The sequence below is a fragment of the Rhinolophus hipposideros genome (genome assembly GCF_964194185.1).
Source record: "Rhinolophus hipposideros genome assembly, chromosome: 13".
Lineage (NCBI taxonomy): Eukaryota > Metazoa > Chordata > Mammalia > Chiroptera > Rhinolophidae > Rhinolophus > Rhinolophus hipposideros.
In genome coordinates, this window is record NC_138059.1 from 28,820,573 (window position 1) to 28,842,868 (window position 22,296).

At 34.0% G+C, this 22,296-nt stretch overlaps 1 protein-coding gene across 3 annotated transcripts in view; it reads right to left on the minus strand.

Moving 5' to 3' along the window:
- Window positions 1–395: 395 nt before the first annotated feature.
- The window catches only part of DCAF13 (DDB1 and CUL4 associated factor 13), a 35,996-nt gene continuing 14,095 nt past the window's right edge, over window positions 396–22,296 (minus strand). The window contains exons 4-12 of one of the 3 annotated variants that reach the window (XM_081070905.1): window positions 19,935–20,024; window positions 18,315–18,470; window positions 14,990–15,067; window positions 13,088–13,170; window positions 9,294–9,458; window positions 4,339–4,474; window positions 2,973–3,136; window positions 1,947–2,025; window positions 396–1,778 (exon numbers count right to left, since the gene is read on the minus strand). In XM_081070905.1, the coding sequence (XP_080927031.1) occupies window positions 1,743–1,778; window positions 1,947–2,025; window positions 2,973–3,136; window positions 4,339–4,474; window positions 9,294–9,458; window positions 13,088–13,170; window positions 14,990–15,067; window positions 18,315–18,470; window positions 19,935–20,024 (987 nt within the window). In that variant the 3' untranslated portion in view covers window positions 396–1,742. Of the gene's footprint in view, window positions 1,779–1,805; window positions 2,026–2,972; window positions 3,137–4,338; window positions 4,475–9,293; window positions 9,459–13,087; window positions 13,171–14,989; window positions 15,068–18,314; window positions 18,471–19,934; window positions 20,025–22,296 lie in introns of those variants that run through there. The other 2 variants (XM_081070907.1, XM_081070906.1) reach the window with 2 other exon arrangements.

The window sequence follows — 22,296 nt, forward strand, 5'->3', positions numbered from 1 at the left end:
TGCCACCTCTTGGGTCCACCACTGTATTCACTGCAAGGTCATGCCGCCCCAGTGCTGCTCCTTGTCCCTGACTGAGCAGTGAGGGTCTAGTGCTGGCCCATTCTTGCACCACGTGGGAATCCTTTGACGAGCGACTTTGGCTCATGGATACCACGTCAGCCTGGCCCAACCTTGTCTAGAACTGCACAGCTGTCTGAGGCTCTTCCTACCCAGGCCCCTTCCTTCCTGACTCTTCACAGAAGTCAAGCCGATAGTAGAGACGAAAGGCTCTCCCTGCCTACTCCTGCTCCCTCCTTAAGAGGTTCATCCTCAAGACAATCCCTTTAATAAATCTCTTGCGCATCCTATCCCATTTAGGTATCTGCTTCTTAAAAACTCAAACTGACACAGAAACTCACGTTTATGGATCAGTCATTTGTGTATTTTCTTTGAAATCACATCCAAGCAAATAGCAGTATAGGTTCACTTTCACCTTAAAAATCAAGTAATTTGAGGCCTACAATAGACCATACGGATTAAAAGACAGACGGTTCATCTCTTCTCACCCTTATGAAAGAGATGATGAAATATTTAAGCAACCCAAGAAAGCATAAAAAATAATAGAATGAACGAACAAAGAGCTCAAGAAATAAACCTTACCAAAAAGCTGAAGTCTCCTGCGTATCTCACTCCGTGTCCTCACCCCTCTCCAGATTTTGATCTTTATCGTCTCTGTGTGTGTCTTATTTTTACTACTTATTTGGTATTATGTATTTTTAAACAACATATTTTTTCTTTGGATTTTTAAAATCTCTTCTTTAGTTTAAATTTCCTAAAATTTAGGTTTATATGTATTTGTAATAGTTTACTAACTGATGTCACACAGAACTATTTGCGATTTAGTGAGATTGAAGATAAATTATTTAGCAGAAATGGTTCAGTTACAATGCTGAGAAAAAGGATGTTTATTATTGTGACTTGACCATAAATTGAAATGATCAATTATGAAAGTTACATAAATACAGGCTGATCATCTTTAAAGTCTCAAAAAGCCAAATATGAGCACAGACAGTAAATTCAACTGAAAAAAGTTCTGACATTATTCTTTCACATGTTCTATGAAATCTTAAGAAGAATCATTGCAGTAATTATTGAAAGTAATATTAAAGGTAACACAAGAGATGTTTGGTCTTAAATGTAAACTTATAGTATCTATAATGATAGAGCAAAAGCATCTATAATAATCAGAGAAAAAGTATATCTGCAATTTCTAACAGAAAAAATAAGTTAGTTTGCAAATACTGTATTCTTTAGTAAGAAAGTAGATTAAGGATAAAATGTTGGGACAGTCTTATGAACCAGGCCACCTTTTAAAGGTAATATTTCTGGGTAGTTAAAATGAGCAACAATAAAGTTCTATACAGATAACTAAACTGTTTGTTATACTGAGAACCAGTATAGTTGATCCCTGAACAATGTGGAGGTTAGGGGCGCCGACCCACTGGGCAGTCGAAAATCCACATATAACTTCAGTCGACCCTCTACATTTGCAGATTTCCAACCTCGGAAAGAAAATACTGTGTTTGATCCACGGTTGGTTGAATCCCTGGATGCAAAACCTGGGAATACAAAGGGCCAACTGTGTATTTATTGAAACAAATCCACATATAAGTGGACCCAGTCAGTTCAAACCTGTGTTGTTCAAGGCTCAACTGTATTTTTATTTGTAGTCTGCAAATAAAAAGATAACAAATAATTACACATCAGCATTGGTGGGAATACCAAATATTATTTAACAACTGCCACTATGTGTTTCTTCTAAAACATAACAAATAATTATACATCAATATTGGTAGGAATACCAAATATTATTTAACAACTGCCACTATGTGTTTCTTCTTCTCTGACACAAAACATAACAAATAATTATACATCAATATTGGTGGGAATACCAAATATTATTTCACAACTGCCACTATGTGTTTCTTCTTCTCTGACACAATCGGCACAGATCCAGGCTTGCTATGTTTGAGACGATTCACTTCCCTAGAAATAAAACAAAATATACAAAACATAAGCAAGTCTATGAGAAACCATTTTAAACCAAAGAAAACTTTCACAGAAAAATCACAAAGCATTTTCTTTCACTGGAAAACTCCCTACTGAAAAAAAAAGATTTCACAATGAAATTAGGTAAAAAGTAGCTAGAAATCAACTTTTGTTAACTTATGTAATTGCTTCTTTTCTTATTACATGTCAGTGCCTTTTATTAAGTTTAACAACCTGCCCCAGTTATTAAAATATTTAAAAGGGACTCAATCCCAGCATCTATCCAAAGACAGAAAAATTATAATCATTTGTATACTCTAAAAAAAAAAAGAGTTCCACCTTAGAATTTCTGTAATACTTTGCATGAATTCAAGAACTGCAAAGAGAATATTCCATATGGAAATGGTGATGGTGGGGAGGAGTTCTGCTTTAGAGCCAAAATACCTGATTCCAAACGTTGTGATAAAGCATATTAGAAAATTTTTATTTAAAAAATGTGCATGATGAGTTCTTTGCATTCTTTAACTTGGAATATACGTAATATCTCTTAATTCTACCTATATTAGAAATCATTTTTTAAAACATTATCTATTTACAATAGCTTTTAGCATGAGCTGAAGCATTTTTTTATTTTGATAAATGTTATTTTCATTATCTGTCCTTTAAACATATTCTCAAAAAGAGGAATTAGAAACTCTCACAATCTTATGTTTGTTGCTTCGCCTTTTATTAGAAAAGAAAAACTCAGAGAAGTCTTCAAAAACATCTCTAATATGTAACAGCACATAAACTATTCCCTTGAAAGGAAGGTTTTTTGTTTGTTTTTGGTGAGATGAGAGGGGAAGTCAGAAAAGGGTACTGAGATAGAAATGCCCCAAATATTCTTTCATATATTCAAATATTCTTTCATTTGATTCATTCATATCAAATGCCCCAAAACATACTTTCGTCGACGAGCTTCTTTCATGATGCGCTGTTCTTGAATCTGGCTGTAGATAGATTTTGGTAGATGGCGGTGACGAGCAATTCGTCTTATATGAGGATGATACTGAAATTTCTCCTTCAACTTCTGGTTATAATCTTTGGCTGCTTTTTCTCGTGATGTAAGCTGAAAAATTGCATTTTGAATTTTAATGAATGAATGGTGTGTTGTCCTGTTTCAGTGTAACAAACCTAGGATGCACCAAAACTTTCCCTCAAACTAAACTTTTATGATATGCAACCAAAATTGCCAATGTAATTGTGCCCTTTACAAGGTTACGTTACTAATACCAGCTCTGCGAGCACTGAATTTCCTTTTAGGCAGTATATATGTCTACAATGTGATAAATGCCAGCAAGTGAAAAACAGCAGTGCGAGGGAGCAGCGCTATGTGGACCACTGAGTTGGACCTGCCCTAGGTATCAATACCAGAGAAAACCAGCTAAATTAACCACTCAACTTTTTTTCTACAGAAATAACTATTAAAACAAAAAAGCAAGTATTCGATTCTGTATTAACTGCCTTTGTTTAGCAAATGTTAAGGATGATACAACTTAGAGGAACAATTAATGAATTGAAAACTAGGCATAGTGTAATACTTACCAATCATTAAATATAAAACATAATTGTCTTTAATTACTGCTTATCATATCTTGATCTTCCTACCGAGGCTAAGCAGAAAACAACCCTTAACCTCTCCTTCTTAAACTTAACATTTATTTCTGATATAAACATCGTTATGTTTCTTAGAGAAAACATGAGACATTTAGAAAAATATCAAGAACAAAAAATCAGCCATAACCCCACAACCCTGAGGTAGATAGCCAACGATAATATCTGTTATATTTTCATTTAATTTCTTTTTAAAGTCTGAAGCCTTTTGTTGTTGTTTTTTTTTCAGTGTTTCACTGTGTCTTTGATATTAAAAGAACTCCCAGGGACTTGCAGCCTTTAATCTGCCAGATTACTATTTCTTTAACAAAAGAAATAGTTGTTCTAAGCTCTAAGCTTCTAGTCCCTACATCTTCTCTCCCTACCTCAAGGAAAACACAAAGAATCAAGAACAAATATTATCAAACACCTGAATTAACAAAGACCTCTGAAGGTGCCTTTGACCTAAAAAAACAATAACAAAAAAAAAAAAAAAAAAAAAGGAAATCTTAATACAGCCTTGTCTGTTTTGGTGCTAAGTTATTTCTTTTTATCACAACTATGCCAATTTGACCAAAACACCTAAAACACTTCAAATAAATTCTCTTTATAATATAATGACATCCAATAAAATTAGAAACTAGCTTTATGACAATGAAAGAAATTGGGGTCTCTTACCACACCCAATTTTTCAGAAGCGTTAGCTTTCCACAGACGAATATTCATTTCATCAGATCCACACATAATGTATTTGCTGTCAGAAGTCCATTTTACACAGATAACGTGTTGCATTCTTTTTGTGTGATAGACTTCCCTACAGAAGAGGAATTAAGTTAAAACCGTTTGTATTTTGGTACAGATTTTCTTTAACCACTGCCTATCAAGTATCAGGACACAATTTTTGAGTTCTAAGAGAGTATAAAAGAGAAATTCAAATTCGTTTTAATGTATTTTTATTGAACCAAACTAACAATATTCTATGCTAAGTATTGGGGATTTAAAAAAAAATTCTTCTCCTCAGAGAAGTTAGAATCCAAAAAGAAAAATAAATATAAACAAACTAAGCAAAACTAGACGCCTAGAAAAGTTCACAAAATAACTGAAGGCATGTAACACAAAATATGTTGAACCTGGAGTAATTTTATAAAAATAAGAAATAGAGTGTTTTTAATAAGCTTCCCCCTTGTACCCTCAAATCAATTCTGGTCAACCACCATACTATTCTTTTTTCATTTTACAGGAAAACAAAATAAATGCAATGGCATTCAAAGAGCACATCATGGTATGTTGATCATGATATCTGATTTGTGTTTCGGTAAAATTGTTTAAAAAGCTTACTTAATTGAAGTGAGAGCTGATTTACATGCGTAAAAAGAAAGGGAGGGCTACAGAAGTGTCTGATGAGTTAAGAATCATTTAATAAATGGAGGTGTCAAATATCATACCTATTTGGAAAGACTGTGAAACATGCTAAGTGAATTCACAGAAGATGCTATATTGGGAAGTGTAAAGAACAGCATTAAAAAGAAAGTAAAAGATAAGGTCACAGAAAATTAAAAAGATGAGACTTCTCAAGAAATAAATTTTCCACATCTGGATTAAAAAAAAAAAGACTCAAAATGCAGACTACTTAGAAAAAGGAAAGAAGCACAACAAACAAACAGTAAAAGAAAACCCATACATGACGTCAAAATCAAGCAGAATTCATATCTATCAAAACATCTCTGAAATACAGTCACAAAGCTAGTCTTTTACACTGTTTCTGAAAGATATGTTTTCAGGTCGTAAGTGAACATGCACATAAATCATATTACATTTACTTCTAAAAATAGGAAAATTGTTAGAAAGAACATCCTATTAAAATGAAAAGTAGATGAAATTGCTTTTCCTTAGCCTGTCAATGCACTGCTTTACAAGACTAAATTCTTATAATCTCTGTTATTTAAGAGGCCCTTTTCCATCTATAGCCATGTAATAAATATAAACATTAGGAAATTCAATCAGGCTTTGGTAACCATTAAAAATAACCTGTTCATGTATTAGACCAGTCAAATCTAATGGTTAGTCACTTAACCAACTTAGAATCCTCCTTACTGGTAAACTATGCAGAGTTAACTTACAAATACGTTTATGCTTGCACATATGATAGATATATAAAGCTCATTACAAGTTATACTATTCAGAGATATTTTAAAAACTTAAATTCTTTATATACAAAGTCAAAATAAACTAACAGCTCTATGTAAATGTAATCAATTTACTTGTTTGCTTAGTAAATATTTCATGAAATCCCAATAGAAGCCTACGTTCAAATATCGATTCAACTGTAGTTATAAAAAATCTACACAGAATTTACTTTAAAAATAACTAACCATTTTAAGGTCTTTCAAAGGAAAATATTTTTAAAATACAGGTCATTCAAAGCACTGCCTGTGTTATTTGATGTTTGTAACGATAGGAAACTAGAGCAGGCCACATGGAAACAAACAGAACTAGCTTTCAAGTAGATGAAGGCAAAGGTCAGAGGGAATATCATTTATATGTAAACCAAACAGGAAGTAACACATACTAAGACTATGATTATAAAACCTCCAAATGACATCAGCAGACAATTCCCCAGAAATGGGGTGTAAGAACTCCTCACTTCATACAATTTTAATTTCACATTTTTAGCCAGACTTGTATTTAGTTGTCCATACTGGTTTTGAAATAGTTCAGCTTAAACTCAACTGGTGGGCCCTTGAAATTATAGGTATCTAAACACTCCCATTTCTCTTACTCTTTGTTCTTTTCCCACCTATTGGAAAAATAGTGCCCTACTACTTTGGAGGTTTGGGTGCCAAGAAATGATGGAGGGTGACATTCTCTTGATGCTTAATACTTTCCAGAAAGGTGAGAAAAGTGGAAACTATAAGCCTTGCCTTGGGCCTGACTGAAAAATCCCAACAAACCGTTTATGACAGTTTGGATAATATCAAGTTAGTAGCTATACAGAAATCAACACGAGGAGTTCTACAATGGAGATGATGGAATGAAGCTCTGGGGATGGAATGACTATCAAAGTTGTCAGCATGCTCCCATCAATATGCATTTGATTTAAAGACCTTTTTAATCAGATACACAGTGATGATAACAATAATTTGCTGGCAATCAATTGACAATACAAGGTGGGTTAGGAATCAATATGGCTTCCTTAAATTGGAGGAAAGCAAGATACAACTATCATAAATAAAAACACCAAAGAGACAAGCAGACTGGCTATGACAAAAAAGGTACAGATGTGTTGCTTGACTCTCAGGAGGAAGCTTGGTCTGAAAGTGCTTTCGGTTGTGAACACAGGGCTGGGATTAGAGTAAGGCCAATGAGGTAGCAACAGTGTAAACGCTGAAGGAGGCACTCACTTTCAGGGTTGTATAGACGTAGGGTTGGCACTTGCACAACCCTGAGAATGAGTAACTCCTTTAATTCTGCACCCTACTCCTGGCCCTATTGGAACAGAAAGACGGGGAGTCAGGAGGACATGATATGCCTTTGAAAACAAACAGCATTCTTTCAGCAGAAGGTTCAGAAACCTTCAACACTGTAGAAGTTAGGCTAGTTACCATTAAGAGTAATGATTAAAATTCTCATACTGCACTAAAATAGTGAGATTTTCCCACCCTGTTGTATTAACAATATCAAATTGAATGCTCTCTAGATTTTTTTTAAGTGAAAAAAAGAGTCCCAGAAAAATTCTCTGCTACCATCAATCTTTACGAAGCCGAGTAAACTGCTTTACCAGCTCCTCACTGTTGTCCAGCACAGGGCCATTACCTCTCACCCTCATATGCAGGTTCTGTTCTTTCCTTTCCCTCACTTTTCTCCTTTCCTTTTCTACTACTTCCAGTCATTCCCCATTATCTTTCACCAAGCCCATCTTCTCCCCACTGAACTATAATTTTATCAAGCAAGACCAGGCCATTCAATAAAGTATATGTATATAGGCATACGCATGCGTGTAGTGTGTGTGTGTACACAAAGGGTGCCAAAAAATTTATACACATTTTAAGGAAAACTATTAAAATTGTAATACTCAATATATACGATAACAGAAGATGAATACAAGTTTGACTTCTGCAATTAGAAGAGGTGCTCAAAGTGGTTACCATCAGCATCCAGACACTTCTGATGACGGCGAACTACTGCCTGAGCAATGGTGACCAAAGTGTCCACTGGTATACATTTTTTGGCACCCCTGGTATGTATTTTTATTGTATTTTAGAGATATTTAGATTTTCTTTTTAAATTTTAATGTTACTAATATTATTATATTAAAATGGAGGTGGTCATATCTTCAAGTGTGAGTGACAGACACCATAATCCTTTAACGATCATTATTTTTTACAGATAAATTTCTTCCAGTTTACTTGGATTTTCTGTGAATATGCTTCCAGGAACCTATGTAAGGCCTTACTACAGAACAAGAAGATTGTGTATAAAAGTGCTCTGTAAACCATAGCACACTATACAAGGGCTGCATCTTATATAGGAGTTAGGTTTTAAAGTCAGGCTATAAAGCAAAAAATCAAGTGTAGTCAAAATTAGCCTTAAAAACCTTAAAATGCCAAACTTTATAGTTTTCTGTAAACTACCTCAAAATAATAATACGATACAGATAATAGAAATATGTACTACATTCAATAATGTATAATACGTAGAAGAGGGCCAAGGTATACAAAACATCTTAAACACTTGAAGACACTCAATGCGCTTATGGAATGAGACACACACAGAGTACAGGACAGCCAAGTAATTCTGTCTCCCACCCCTTGATCATTCCTGGACATATACCTACTAAGCATAATGGAGGGAGAATGACCCTGACAACTTAAACTGTTCTTTTTCTCTCTCTCTCTTTTCCTTTTTTCTTTTTTTTTGCCTTAGTGTGTAAACTGAATTTGAATAAGAAATAACAAATATAAGGTATTATTAATTGCTCTTCAACTGTATTAGGGAAAAACTTAGCTAAGTTCTTCATTATCAATTTTAAAAACTGTTTAAGTTTACTACATTCTAGGGTGACGAAAATTCTCCGTACGATAGTGTACTGGCAGATCTCTGCTATACATTTGTCCAAACCCACAGAACCAAGCGTGAGCCCTAAGGTAAACTACAGACTTTGGGTGACATGATGTGTCGATGTAAGTTCACCCTTGGTAACAAGTGCACAACTCTGGTGGCGACGTTGGTAGTGAGGGAGACTGTGCATGTGTGGAATCAGGGACATATGGGAAATCTGTTTCTTCCTCTCAATTTTGTTGTAAACCTAAAACCACTCTAAAAACAGTCTTTATTAAAAAAAAGTTCACTATCAAACATTTACAAATGATTCTAAAATAAAAGGCTTTCTCCTAAGGCAAACACTAAAATTTCTTATCAACAAATTATATAAAGACAACATCCTATTCAGTGAAAGAAACTGCCCAACAGGCTGAGGTTTTGCCCAGAGATGACACAGTGGAAGCTGGTACCCCACGTTACAATAAACCGGGGCGTGGGCGCCATCACATACACACAACCAAACACACTTAAAAAAAATGATTAAGGCAAGGAAAAATCCAACAAAAACAAGTGGTTTATTGGGAGTAACATACCTGCTTCTACTTTTATCCACAGGAAAGATTCGAATAGATTTATCAAAACTGGCGGACACAAACTCCTTCCCAGTGGGGGCGTAATCCACATCAAGCACTGCGGAAACATGATCCATGTGGACCATTACGGGAGTGTCCAGTGCACGCATGTCAAAAGTATATAAGCTGCAAAAGGATTTTTAATTACTTGATACAAATTTCTATAAAGAAGCATATGCAATTGTAAGAGACACTACTGAAAGACCATTTGCTAAATAATGCACATCTAAATCAACAGCTTAATTCCTTAGACAGCAGAAAAGGGAAAAAGAAAATACCAATAGTTTTTATTATCTCTTAAGATTAAACATACACACTTTCATCTTTATAAACATAAATCTCATTGTTGAAAATGTGTAAATTTCAAAGTACAATGAGTAACAAACTTACCTTTAATTCCACCACCCAGAGAAAGTCACCACAGAGTAATTATTTCTAATCTTTTCACCATGCAATTTAAATATAGACTCTTAATAAAATTGAGAGTATCTGATACTCTCAATAATACTGTATAAAGTTCTGTATTCAGATATTTCATGTAGCATACATTATGAGCATTTACTCATTGAAAAATCTTTTTTTGAAAATATTTTAATGGTTGTATATTTAAATATGAGTTAAAATAGTTTATAATTTAAATTCATTAATAATTTATTCATGAATTCTTAAATAAAATTCCAATATTTCAATTTTTGACATTAAATCTTTAATTGCAGGAGATGGTTTCAATTAAATCTGGACAGATTCCTACAATCAATTCCTAGGATTATTAAGTCCAAAGTCACGAGCATTTTAAGGCTTGAGTTGACAAATCATTTCTAACAAAACTGCACTAACTTATTCTAGCAATGATATATAAGGGTGAGCACAGCCTTTCAAAGGCTGTAGTAAAGTTAGAAAACTGCATGTACACAATTGGTAAAAACAATAACTTCATGACTGTCAAGGTTTAAAACATTCTTCTTAATCAACAGCTAAAAGAATAGCCCTTCAAATTGAGCCAACATGGACAATGGACAACAGTAAAACAGCATTACTGTGACCAAGTTCCTAACATCAAAACACTTTAAGATGCTAAGGTTAGTGAGTGCAAGTTTGAGAAGGAACAGGATAGCTACAAAATTTCAGAGTATCTCCCCCAAGGTATGTGTTAATTATAAGAGGAAAAAACAGTAACTTTATGGTGGAGAAACCTGGCAGATGCCACCTTAACTAAGTGATCAAGGTTAACATCACCAGTTATAAGACACACTGACATTATGTAACCCTGATTTGATGCACCAGAGGCTTATCAGTTTTGTGGTATTCTTTCCAAAAAATGCATAATAATGAGAAACATCAGTTAAGCCCAAATTAAAGGCAGTCTACAAAATAACAAACAAGCGAGTCCTTTTCAAAAGTACTAAGGTCATGAAAGACAAGGGTAGACCGAAGAACAGAGACTGAGCAGACAAAGGAGGCAGGACAATCAAATGCAACATTTGCTCCTGCGTTGGATCCTCGGGTAGAAAAAGAACATTAAACTGGTGATGGAACAAAGTCTGCAGTTTAGTTAATAGTATGGTACCAATGTTAATTTCCTGGTTTTGCAACTGAACTATAGTTATGGAAGACATTAACATTAGGGGAAGTTGGCTGCCAGGTGCTATTTTTACCTTTTTTGGGGCAACTTTTTACAAATTTTAGTTCAAAATAAAATGTTTTAAAAAAATTTAACACATCGAAAAGAATTTTTAATACCTTTACTACAAAAAGTCACTGACGTTAACGATAAAATACCCCAAATACCATGAAATTCTCATAAGAGACAAATCAGTGTTCCTCTTAAAAATCTTCCAATATAACCACCACAGGATAGTCATCCAAGGTCATAGTGATTTGTGAGGTTAAATTGCTGAGTTGACAAACTGCTTTATATTCCCTGTCTAGAGCAGTGGTTTTCAACCAGGTTCGCTTTGTTTTGGTAAATTCTATTTTTATTTTGTTTTTCAGTAAATTCTGCTTTAATTTCTACCTTAGAAAAAGGTTAAAAATTAAGTCAAATTACAAGCAAATCGACCCATAAATGAATGGACATTTATTTATATAAACAACGTTTTGAGTTATAAAATTCTTCAGGAATCATCTATTCCAACTCTCTTATTTTACAGATGATGAAACCATGGCGCAGAGCTAGTTTACACAACTTGTTCATATTTCTACCAGTATTTACTGGCTGGGTCCAGGCTTGAACTTCAGTTTCTAATTCAGAATCATTAGGCTACTTAAAGGGCAATAAAAGAAAATATTAAAAACATAGAGAAAGGATACCACAGCAAGATCACTTTGAAGTAAGAGCAATTATGGTACTCTAACAGTCACTTCTTACAAGGAATGTATTCTTTGTTTCAAGTGCCATATGTGATTCTTCCCAAGGCAAGAAATAAGAAATTCCAGGGATACCCCGAAAAAAAGATTATCTTGCCAAAATAGCCAATTAAAATGAGCTTTAGAAACCTTAATAAGGTTGGTCTACGGGACATTCTTTTCTTGTCTTTAACCCCTTTAACCGGAACAAGGCCATTTGATTTCAAAATGTCAATAAAGGCTAAAAGGGCTTCAATTAATTTGGTTTGGTATTGCTAGTTAATGAGCATCCAACTGAACTTTTTAGTACAGAAAGTTGTAATAGATGTTTTTAGTTGGTACCACTATAGCATCATATAATAAATCCTATTTCTGAGCTAATTTATGCTTTCATAAACAGTAGCAGAAAGTACGCAGAACTTAAACGCAGAAGCTCTAAAGTTCAACCCAACGATGAACTTCCACGTTCTCAAAAAAACAAAAAACAAAACAAAAAAACCCCCAAAAACCAGTATTATGAACCTACCATATGCATAGCACTTACAATAAGTGCTTTGGATAAAAAAAATTGATTAACACACTCCTTTCTCACTACGAGACTAAACTCCCTTCTTCAATAGCTTCATCTCTAAGACGGGGATAACACATGTCTATCGACCTTACAGGGATATGGCAAAGATACATAAGACAGTCAATGTGAAATGCTTCAACAAGTTTTAAAGCAATATACAAGGAATCATAAAATTGCATCTAGGCAAAGAACATAAGGCCACTAAGTCACTTTTACATAGCCACAGAATAATATATCTACAAATACTACGGTAAAGACTGAAACTGTGTTTTTCCTTTTGTCTTACTGAAGTAACAGTGATAGCTGCTGATAACATGACTACGTAAGCTGTCATCCACCTGAAGAGCCACAAATTTTGTAGGTAGGTATTTTTAGTTTCTACTAAAACACGTATGGTTTAGTCATCATTTACATGGTTTGCATCAGAGATCAGACAACTTTTTCTGTAAAGGGGCCGATAAACACTTTTGGTTTTGTGGGCCATATGGTCTCTATTGCAACTACTCAACTCAGGCATTATAGCACAAAGTAGCCATATTCAGTACACCAGTGTGGCTATATTCCAACAAAACTTTACAAAAATAGGCAGCAGACAGGATTTGGTCCACAGGTCATAGTTTATTGTCTCTTGTCAGTATCATTTTGAAAACTGAGAATACTTTTCTAAGAAGCTAGTAGTTGTTCTCCAATTTGGGGGAAAAAAATTTTTTTTAGCAAAACAAATGACAGTTTTCTGACATATAGGAAGGAATACTATGTAGGAAACATTATTTAATTAGTAAGACATATAATTGAGCCATTTCTGACAGAAATGAGTTTTAAAAAGACGGAAACTTACTTGTAATCTTCGTTTGCTGCAGTAAAAACGAAGGCTTCCATAGGGTTCCAACAAATTGTATTTGTTCTCATGTCTAAGATGACCTGAGAAAGGAAACATACTAACCTATTACTATGAAATTAATTCCCTCTAAAATGAATAATTTCCCACTTCATTTCCTTTCCTTTCTTTCCCCCTTCAATTTAAGCAAATATTTAGAGAATACCTATTGTGGGCTCAATACTTGACTCGGTGCAATAGAAAAAGAAACCAACCAATAATTACTTCCTGAATACACAGGCAGTGGTGAATATTGAAAAACATAAAAATACTTAATATATGGTCCCTTGATCTCAAATAACATAGTTTAATCAGGAAAATGAGACATACATAAGAAAAATTAAAATATAAACAATGAAGCAGTAAGTGATTAAGTATCAAATTAGAGGTAAAATTAATGGTAAGCTTAGAGTTAAAATGAAGAAGAAAGGTTTCAAAAGACAAGCATGATTTGCGCTGCCCTGTGAAGGACCAGTTTATTACAGAGCTTCTCAATAGGAACATTTTGGGTAGCATAATCTTACACTGTGTGATTGTCCATTGTAGGATGTTTAGCTTCCCAGGCACCTGCCCACTAAACGCCAGTACCAGTCTCTAAAATTCCGCTCTCACATTTCCAAAAATAGACCTGGTCGGGGAGTACAACCCCTGATTAACTACTACATTTAAGAGAGAATAGAAGAGACATCAATAGTCTAGTAGATAGAATGAAGAAATAAAAGAGCATCTCTGCATCTATCCAGGTGACCTGCAATGTGACAAACCCTATTTATATGTTGCCTTACTGACTGAAACAAATAAATGAATGGAATACAAAATGGGACCAGATTTTGGAGGGCCTTGAAAGCCAGGCTACATTTCTCTTCTTCAAACTAAAAGCAATGGAACACCATTTAAAAACTTGAAGGGTGGAGGGGGCAGAAACTACTACTTATTAAGCAAGTACTTCATGTTAGCTTTCTGATAAATGCTTCAAGTATCGTGTATTCTCACCAATGTGCTACAAGATAGTCATTAATATCACCGTTTTACAGGAGAAACACAGATTAAATGACCTGCTTCAAGTCTAAAACCAAAATTCATGTAGGATCTTCCCACTATATCCCATGAGTGAGTGAAATGATTCAAGTGGTACTTTGGAAGGTTATCACATTTGTCAAGTTCAAACTTCAATGAATATACTCTATTTCTAATATTCTTAAATTTATTACATATTATAAAAGTGATTGAGGAACAACAAAAATATTAGAAGCACATCTTTTACATGTAGACTATGACAATGAACATCAATGATATCTAACCCTTCTTCTGTACTTACAATTCTAGTACATACTTGAAACCAACTTTATACCCTTTCACTTATCATGACAATATAATACCGACAATATTTTTCTCCCTCTTTAGAGTCAGCCTAAGGTTGTATTAGCTTTCATATCTAAGTCCTAAAACACCTAGAACACCAAACTGGTACCCATCAGCATGTAACTAAACAAATAAACTTGGTTATATAGTTATAAAATTTTCTGGAATAAAATACTATACGTATCTTGGGGCCTGAAGTAATGGGATGTAATACTTTTAATTTAAGAACTTCTAATTTAATAAACGCTAACCGGATGGCTAAAATTTACTGGCATAATGGAAGACAAAGACCAGGATCCAGTCTAGTAGAAATTTAACGGTGTATAAAAAGTGACAGGTGCTGAGAGAATACAACTACAATCACTGTGGGTTCTGAGAACATTTCTATTAAAAAATTTTTTTTTGAATTTTGAAGAAACATTTGCTCCATATTTTCAATCACTCAATTTACAGAGGAATGCTTTAACAATTGTATAAAGCAGAAGACAAACTGAAACTCACCTTTTTCAGAGGAGTAGCTTGCCTCATATCGTATAGTACTATATTCCTGTCAGAAGCACAACTTCCCAAGAGAAATGTCTAAAAATAAGTATAACAATCACGAGTTAAAAGTCAGGCTTGGCAGCAAACCATGTCCATTCAGTGAACAAATGATTTAATTACCCTTAATGTCTGTTTAGGATACAAAGTTACAACATTAAAAGTCCATTTTAAGAGGGTACAATGAATCACTCATACCCATAATCTCAGCAACCTGAGTCAAGTATTTTCACTGTTAAATCCCCATGCATAATTCTGTGTTCTATTTTGTAACAACATATTTTACTTATCCATTCTCAACTGAGACCTGCTTTCTCTTTTTCAGTATTATAACACTTTAATAAGCATTTTCATACATTTAGCTTTTTCAGTATTATAACACTTTAATAAGCATTTTCATACATTTAGCTTTTTTACCCTAAGGATAAAATTTCAGTACTGGCATTACTGAATCAAAAAGCGTTAAAAAACTTATGGCTTTTGATATTTAGGGCTAATCGTTTCCCAGAGAGTTGTACCAATATACACTGCAATGTGGGAATATGTCAACTTTACTGCAACCGGGCAGCATTAGGTAGTATCATTTAAAAGTTAGTATCTGTATGGAAATATTTCTTAATTACATAAATTATTACCTTACTAGTAAACATTTCATCAGGTATATTAAGCCTCTGTTTAAATCAGGCCTGCTCTTTAACTGTTTCAAACATTTATTTGTAAGTCAGTTACAAACATGCAAGGTACTTATGTAATCCTTGGCATTAAGTGAAAATAAGCCCTTTAGCTACCAGTGGAGCCCTGAATTCCACCCGCTGTAGCACCATTCCTGCTAACTCATGGTTCCTGACACTAACAACTCTTGGCTTCTCCCCCTACTAATTACTTTCTATTGCAAATATAAGAGGCACAACAAGAGTTATTTACTAAACAGCTGTGTGGCCAGCTAACCCCTACCACATGTGTGAACAAAGTTCAAATAAAACATCATTATGGTTCCAAAACACTTTTAAATCACTTCCTGTTTGAAACCTAACCCTAGTGACTCCTCTCAACATTTCTTAGTATCTCATTATGTTACCTCAAGGTCTGACCAGGTTCCATTTCTAAAAATAAAGACTTTGATCTGAGTGAAGCAAAAATTCTACCTAGACTGAAAGCTGACTTATACACTGTAAAAATGTAGCAATGCTCAGCATAAACTTTTGGCTTTATTAGAATTCTAGGCTTCAGTATTTTTAACAGAAAATTTGTTATTAATGATTAGAGGAGACAAATATACTCCATTTGTTCGCAACAACATGCCTTTTCCATTAAATTTCATACAAGAGACACAAACACCATTTGCTGTCACCAACTCAATTGGTAAGTTAAAAAAAAAAAAGACCATGAACACAGCTGAACAAATAGTTGTTAATACAAGCAAATTTGAAAAACATGGTCGCTGGGTCATCACTAATAATTATGATTTTAGAATTATCCATCAGTTCTTCTGACAGCTATTCATCAAAATAGAAAAGTGAAAGATCTTCCCTCAGAGAAGTAGGAATCAACATGTTTGTTCCTTCTTTTCTTTTTTTTTTAAATAGTAATAGCATCACCATCTGAAATTTGGACAGCGCCTTTTAAAAATATTCACATAGACAGAGGTTGCCAAAAAAATGTATACACATTTTAAGGAAGGAAAACACTATTAAATTTGTAATACTCAATATAAAATTGTATACCCAATATATACTGATAACAAAAGATAAATACAAATCATGTGTATACATTTTTTGGCACTCCCGGTATTGTCACATTTTATACTTACAACAAACCTATGAAGTGCACTGAAAGATATAATTAACATCATTTTAAAAATAAAGAAACAAATATACAGAAAAGTCTGGACTATAGACGGTCAAAGGCACAACAAGGGCACACTGGTAGGAAATAACAGTTCAAACTATTAGTTCCACATCTAGCAGGACATGAAATGTTCCCACAAATCGCTTGTATTTGTAGCCCGCTTCTGTCTAGTGTCACATGGCCTAATTCGGCAGAGCTGGCTGCCCCTTCATGCTGTATCTCACTTCTATAACCACAGCAAACAAAGAGAGGTAGAGGATGGAATAAGGCAAACATAGTACAGATAGATACTCTAGACCAGGTATCAGCAAACTTTTTCTGTAAAGGGCCAGAGAGTAAGTATTTTAGACTTTGTGAGCCATGTGATCTCTGTAGCATTTGCACAATTCTGCCACTGTAGTGCAAAGGTAGCTACAAACAATATGTAAGCTAAAGGGCATGGATGTGTTCTAGCAAAACTGTATTTACAAAAACAGGAACTGGATTCACAGACTATGGTTTGCTAATCTCTGCTCTAGACTGATAACCCCACCCAGAAGTATATATGCAGATATGTGCTGGGGCCAGGAAGCGTGTCCTCTGATTGACTTCTCAGTAGCACAAGGCCACGCTCACATCATGCTGAAGCACCTCATGTTCCAATACATCATACAAACAATTTTTATACCCTGCTACCTTGACTTGGCCTTTCTACCCTCCTTTTGTCAGCTTGGGTCTCCCAGAGTATAAAACTTGTGTATCAGGATTTTCTCTCACACTATCTAACATTATAATCTGATGACTTCTAAAATCAGCTTATATATGCAGCAATTTCCTTTTCTTTCTACAGGAAAAGGCATCTCTACTGAGTCTTCTGGACAATGAGTTCACCTATTTCTATATATTCAGAAAACGTTTGGGAAAGACCTGGAGTCCAAGGGCTAACTTAGCTTTCAGGGCAGCCTCCTTTCCTAAATTCAGATCTGAATTAACAATAAGTAGTAGCCAAACTCCAATTCTTCTCTTAGACCGGGAAGGGATTAGGAATGACATTTCAGACTTCTCTCACTGCTCTTTTTTCTGACCTCTGAGAGAGTTAACGAAAATAACATTTCCCTAGAGAATGATGCAATAATCTGTGACACATGAGTTTTGAAGGCATAAGTAATACCGAAGTTTCACAGTACAATATTTACTTGAATTCTATTCCCATAAGCACATGCACACACCCTCCTCTAAGAGTGCTGGAACCACTGGTAGCTGGGACCAAACAGCAGGCAAACACGTCAAGATCTCACCAAAAGTATCAGAACTCAGATATAATTTTGAAAATTGACCAAATGCCAGAACACTATTAAAACTCAGGAAAATCTTATATCATACATTTAAAAGTTTTCCTAAACAGAGCTGAAATTATAAATAATAAGGAAACAGAAAATATTTCAAAAAGAAACATTACCTCAATCGGATTAAACTTAACACTACTTATACTGTCGAATCCCCAGGTCATTGAACATATAGGACTGGTTCTTTGTTCATCCCAAATATCTACTTGCTGTCCACATGTAGCAAAAACGCCTTCTTTCCAGTGATGATCAATTCCCGTATACACCGTCTTTGAAAGCAAAGAGGTTGTTATAGATGAGTCTTTTCATTACTACTTCTAATCTACAGAATAGTATTTTAAATATATTTATCTACACTCATTTTTTTTGAGAGAGATGCCCGTTCACAGAGAAACTTCTTTGAAGCCCTCACGTAAAGGAGAAAACAGTACCATAAGGAGTAATGTTTCTTATCACACATTTGGGAATAAAGAAAAATGTTAACATGGGATGCATTTAATTATGTTTGAATATATATCACTAAAGTATTTTTAAATCATCATTGGGTATTGAAGGTTCTTGGAACCAACTAGTGAAACACAAACTTCATTCCACATTGAACATGTGAAATACTGACTCCCAGGGCAGAAACACAGATACCAACAACTGGATTAAAATTTAGAAGGAGAAATAAAATTGGTGAGGATGGATGCAAATATTGTTAAAAGCAACAAAATCTCATAAATTTGCTATTATTCACTTCAAGTATGTGATTAATCTATTCAGGTCCAGATTAAAGTCTGCCTTTGTACTATCTGATAAAAAACATTACAAAGAAAATTATAGGGAAATATTTAGCCAATACTTTAAGAACTCTTAACAGCATTTACAGGTTTCTAATCACTTTTTATTCATGAATACAGTTCCTACAAACTTGTCCACAATAAGAATTACTTGCCAATGCCACAGAGATAAAGACTAAGAATTTTTAAAATTCATTTGCAACTTTTAGAGAAAAAGCATTTTACAAGTATGAAACCAATTTTGTTTTAGGAATTACTATTTTTTTTTTAACCACTTGCAAATTACTTCCATCTTATACTCATACCCCATCTCCATGTCCCTTTAAGAACATTTCGAACCTCTTGAAACCTGAAAAGCAGACTTATATACAAACTATAATAGTGAAATGACAAAGTGATTTTAAAAATGCATATATTTAAAGATTAACTCTAACTTTAGAATTTTGCTTAATATGAAAATGTAAGCATTATGCATTATAAAACATGGGTAGGTCAAATATTCTGAGTTATACTTAAGCTATAACTAAACCATATCACCTGATTTGCAGAATGTTATAAAAAAATGTACATAAGATTTATACAAAAAGTCCTATTATTATATGCTTCATTTCCTAAAGGATTCTTTTAAGAAATTCTGAGCTTTACATAAGATATATGATGATATAAATCAGACGGAAGCTAAAGCATTATTTTTTCTGACCTTTTACCTTATAGATTTCCCTCCAGGGAAATGTTTCATTGCATCCTCTAGCTAAAAACAGAAATCAAATTCTTTAACTGCACAGGACCTTAATTGCATCAAATAGTGCTTAAAATTAAAATAGGTCAATTACTATAGCCTAAAGTCTTTGCTTTCTTATTTACATCTTTTGGAAATTAAAATTATGAAATAATTTTAAGTAACAGAGAAAAATTTTAATACACAAAGCATGAGTCGATTTCTTTTTGTACCTTTCCTAATATTGTATGCAATGGTTCTTCCTCTTCTCCAAAACCTGGTCCATCCATTTTCCACTGCTTCACAGTTTTGTCATCACCAACCTAGAAATATTTATGATGATGATGATGATAATGAACATTTATAAACTATAAACTTGCCAACGTATACATCAAATTGTAAACATCCCCACTTTTAATAACACATACCACTTCCTTCCAGTATCTTAATTATTGATGCATTTATATCTCATCTTGTTATAGATTTGTGACAAATATATATGGTACAGAAAATTAAAAATAAAATAGTATGAGTCGAGCAAAAGAAGAATAGAGTGGAAAACAGTGAAGTCATAAGTAACGGCAAAAATGCATATAGCAATAAGGACAGCATTTCAAATTAGGGAGAAAAATGGATTGCAACAAAATGATATTGTGATCAGGTTAATCATTTAAAAACTTGATCCAATCTGATGCCTGACATAAACATAAAATTTCAGCTAACTTTAAATGTGGAAAATTAAATAAAAAACATAAAAATACTAGAGAGAAGACATTTTTATGAACTTGACATGAATAAAGTCCTTCTTTACCTGATACAAAATTCTAGAAACTATTAAGTTGGTAGTTTTCAAACTGTGAACTATAGACCTCTGAAGGACCGTGAGAATTTTTTCAGAGGTCCATGAGGTCAAAACTATTTTCAAAATGTTAGTAAAGACATCATTTGCCTTTTCACTGTGATTACAGTTGTACAGTTGGTGAAGAAGCAATGGTGGGTCGAAGTGTTGGCACCTCAGCTCCAATCAAGGCAAGGCAACAAACTATGGTAATTTAGACTTGAATATGTGGCAGGTATGTTCAAGATATTAGGTGAAATAAGCTGCAAAACAATGCATAATATTACCTGGTCTGGGTTAGAAACACAAAATAATATATGTGGTAAACAAAAATTGTGTATATACCAAACTGCTAGTTTTAACTAAAATTAGAATTATAGGGTACATTAACTTCCTGGGTTTTTTTTGTTTGTTTGTTTGTTTTTACATTTCCACATCATACAAATCTATATCTACTTTTCAAATAAAAATATTAACAAATATATGTATTTGTCTATGGAAAGAATATTACTTTAGTTCTTTTCTTGCAGCAAATTCAAAAAAGGAAACCCTTCGCAAAAAACAATCCACAGTACTCATGATATTAGAATAGGTAAGTGGTTACTGTGTTTCCCTGAAAATAAGACCTAGCCAGACAATCAGCGTTAATGAATCTTTAGGAGCAAAAATTAATAAGATCCAGTCTTATTTTACTATAACATAATTTAACACAACACAATACAAAATATAATACAATACAATACAAAATATACTATAAAATATACAATATAATATAATACCAGATCTTATATTAATTTTTGCTTCTAAAGACGCATTAGAGCTGATGGTCTGGCTATGTCTTTATGTCTTATTTTCGGAGAAACACAGTAGGAGAGAGGGTTTGGTACAGAGGTCAGACAGAAATTTCTTTGTTGAGGACCCAAATAAACAGAACCCTTACCATCTTTATAATAGACAAAAAGTATTTAAAAGGGCTATATTTTATTAACAACTCTGAATCTAAGATATTGGCATCATACCAAACTCAATTCTACAAACCCAATTCTATGGGCAGCCAGTAAAATGTTATCTAGGTACCGAGATGCTGGCTCATCTGGCGTGTCCCAGTGAAATATTTTAGTTTTTATGGAAGCCAGGAAAACTGTCATTGAGAACACCCTCCCTGAAGACTGTTTCTTCAAGCTTTTGATAAATGGTGTCTGCAAGCTCGAGACCAAACTTCCTCATAAATGTCTAAGCTGCTCTGTACAAGTCTATTGAGTACAGGTCAGTAGCAGACCATCAATCCAGACAGTTCAGCAACATCTTGAAGAAATGAGGAGCCAAATGAGAATCTGTGGCTGGCTAGAATATCTCATCTCCAGGCTGAGTAAGCTGAGTAAGTTGGTACCACAAACTGGGATACAGTAGATACTATGAAATTTAGGTAATAAAGGTTATCCTTTGCCAACCCTGTGTATTAAACATTTTTTGAAACATTAAGTACTGAAATTATGCCAGGAAGTAGTTTTCACATGTCTCATCTCTAGCCAAGCAAACACTACTTAAAAATATTTGAAGGGAGAAAAGAATAACGAATATGAAACATTTCCAGCCTTTACTCATTTTAAGTATTAAAAATATATACACAATAAATCCCCTGGCTGGGAAATTGAACTAATCAATATATCAAAAAGAGCTAACTGGAAGATTAGTTGCAGTTTGCTCCAACTTCCCACCTGATTCTTTCTACAACATATGTATCCAGAATCATGAAA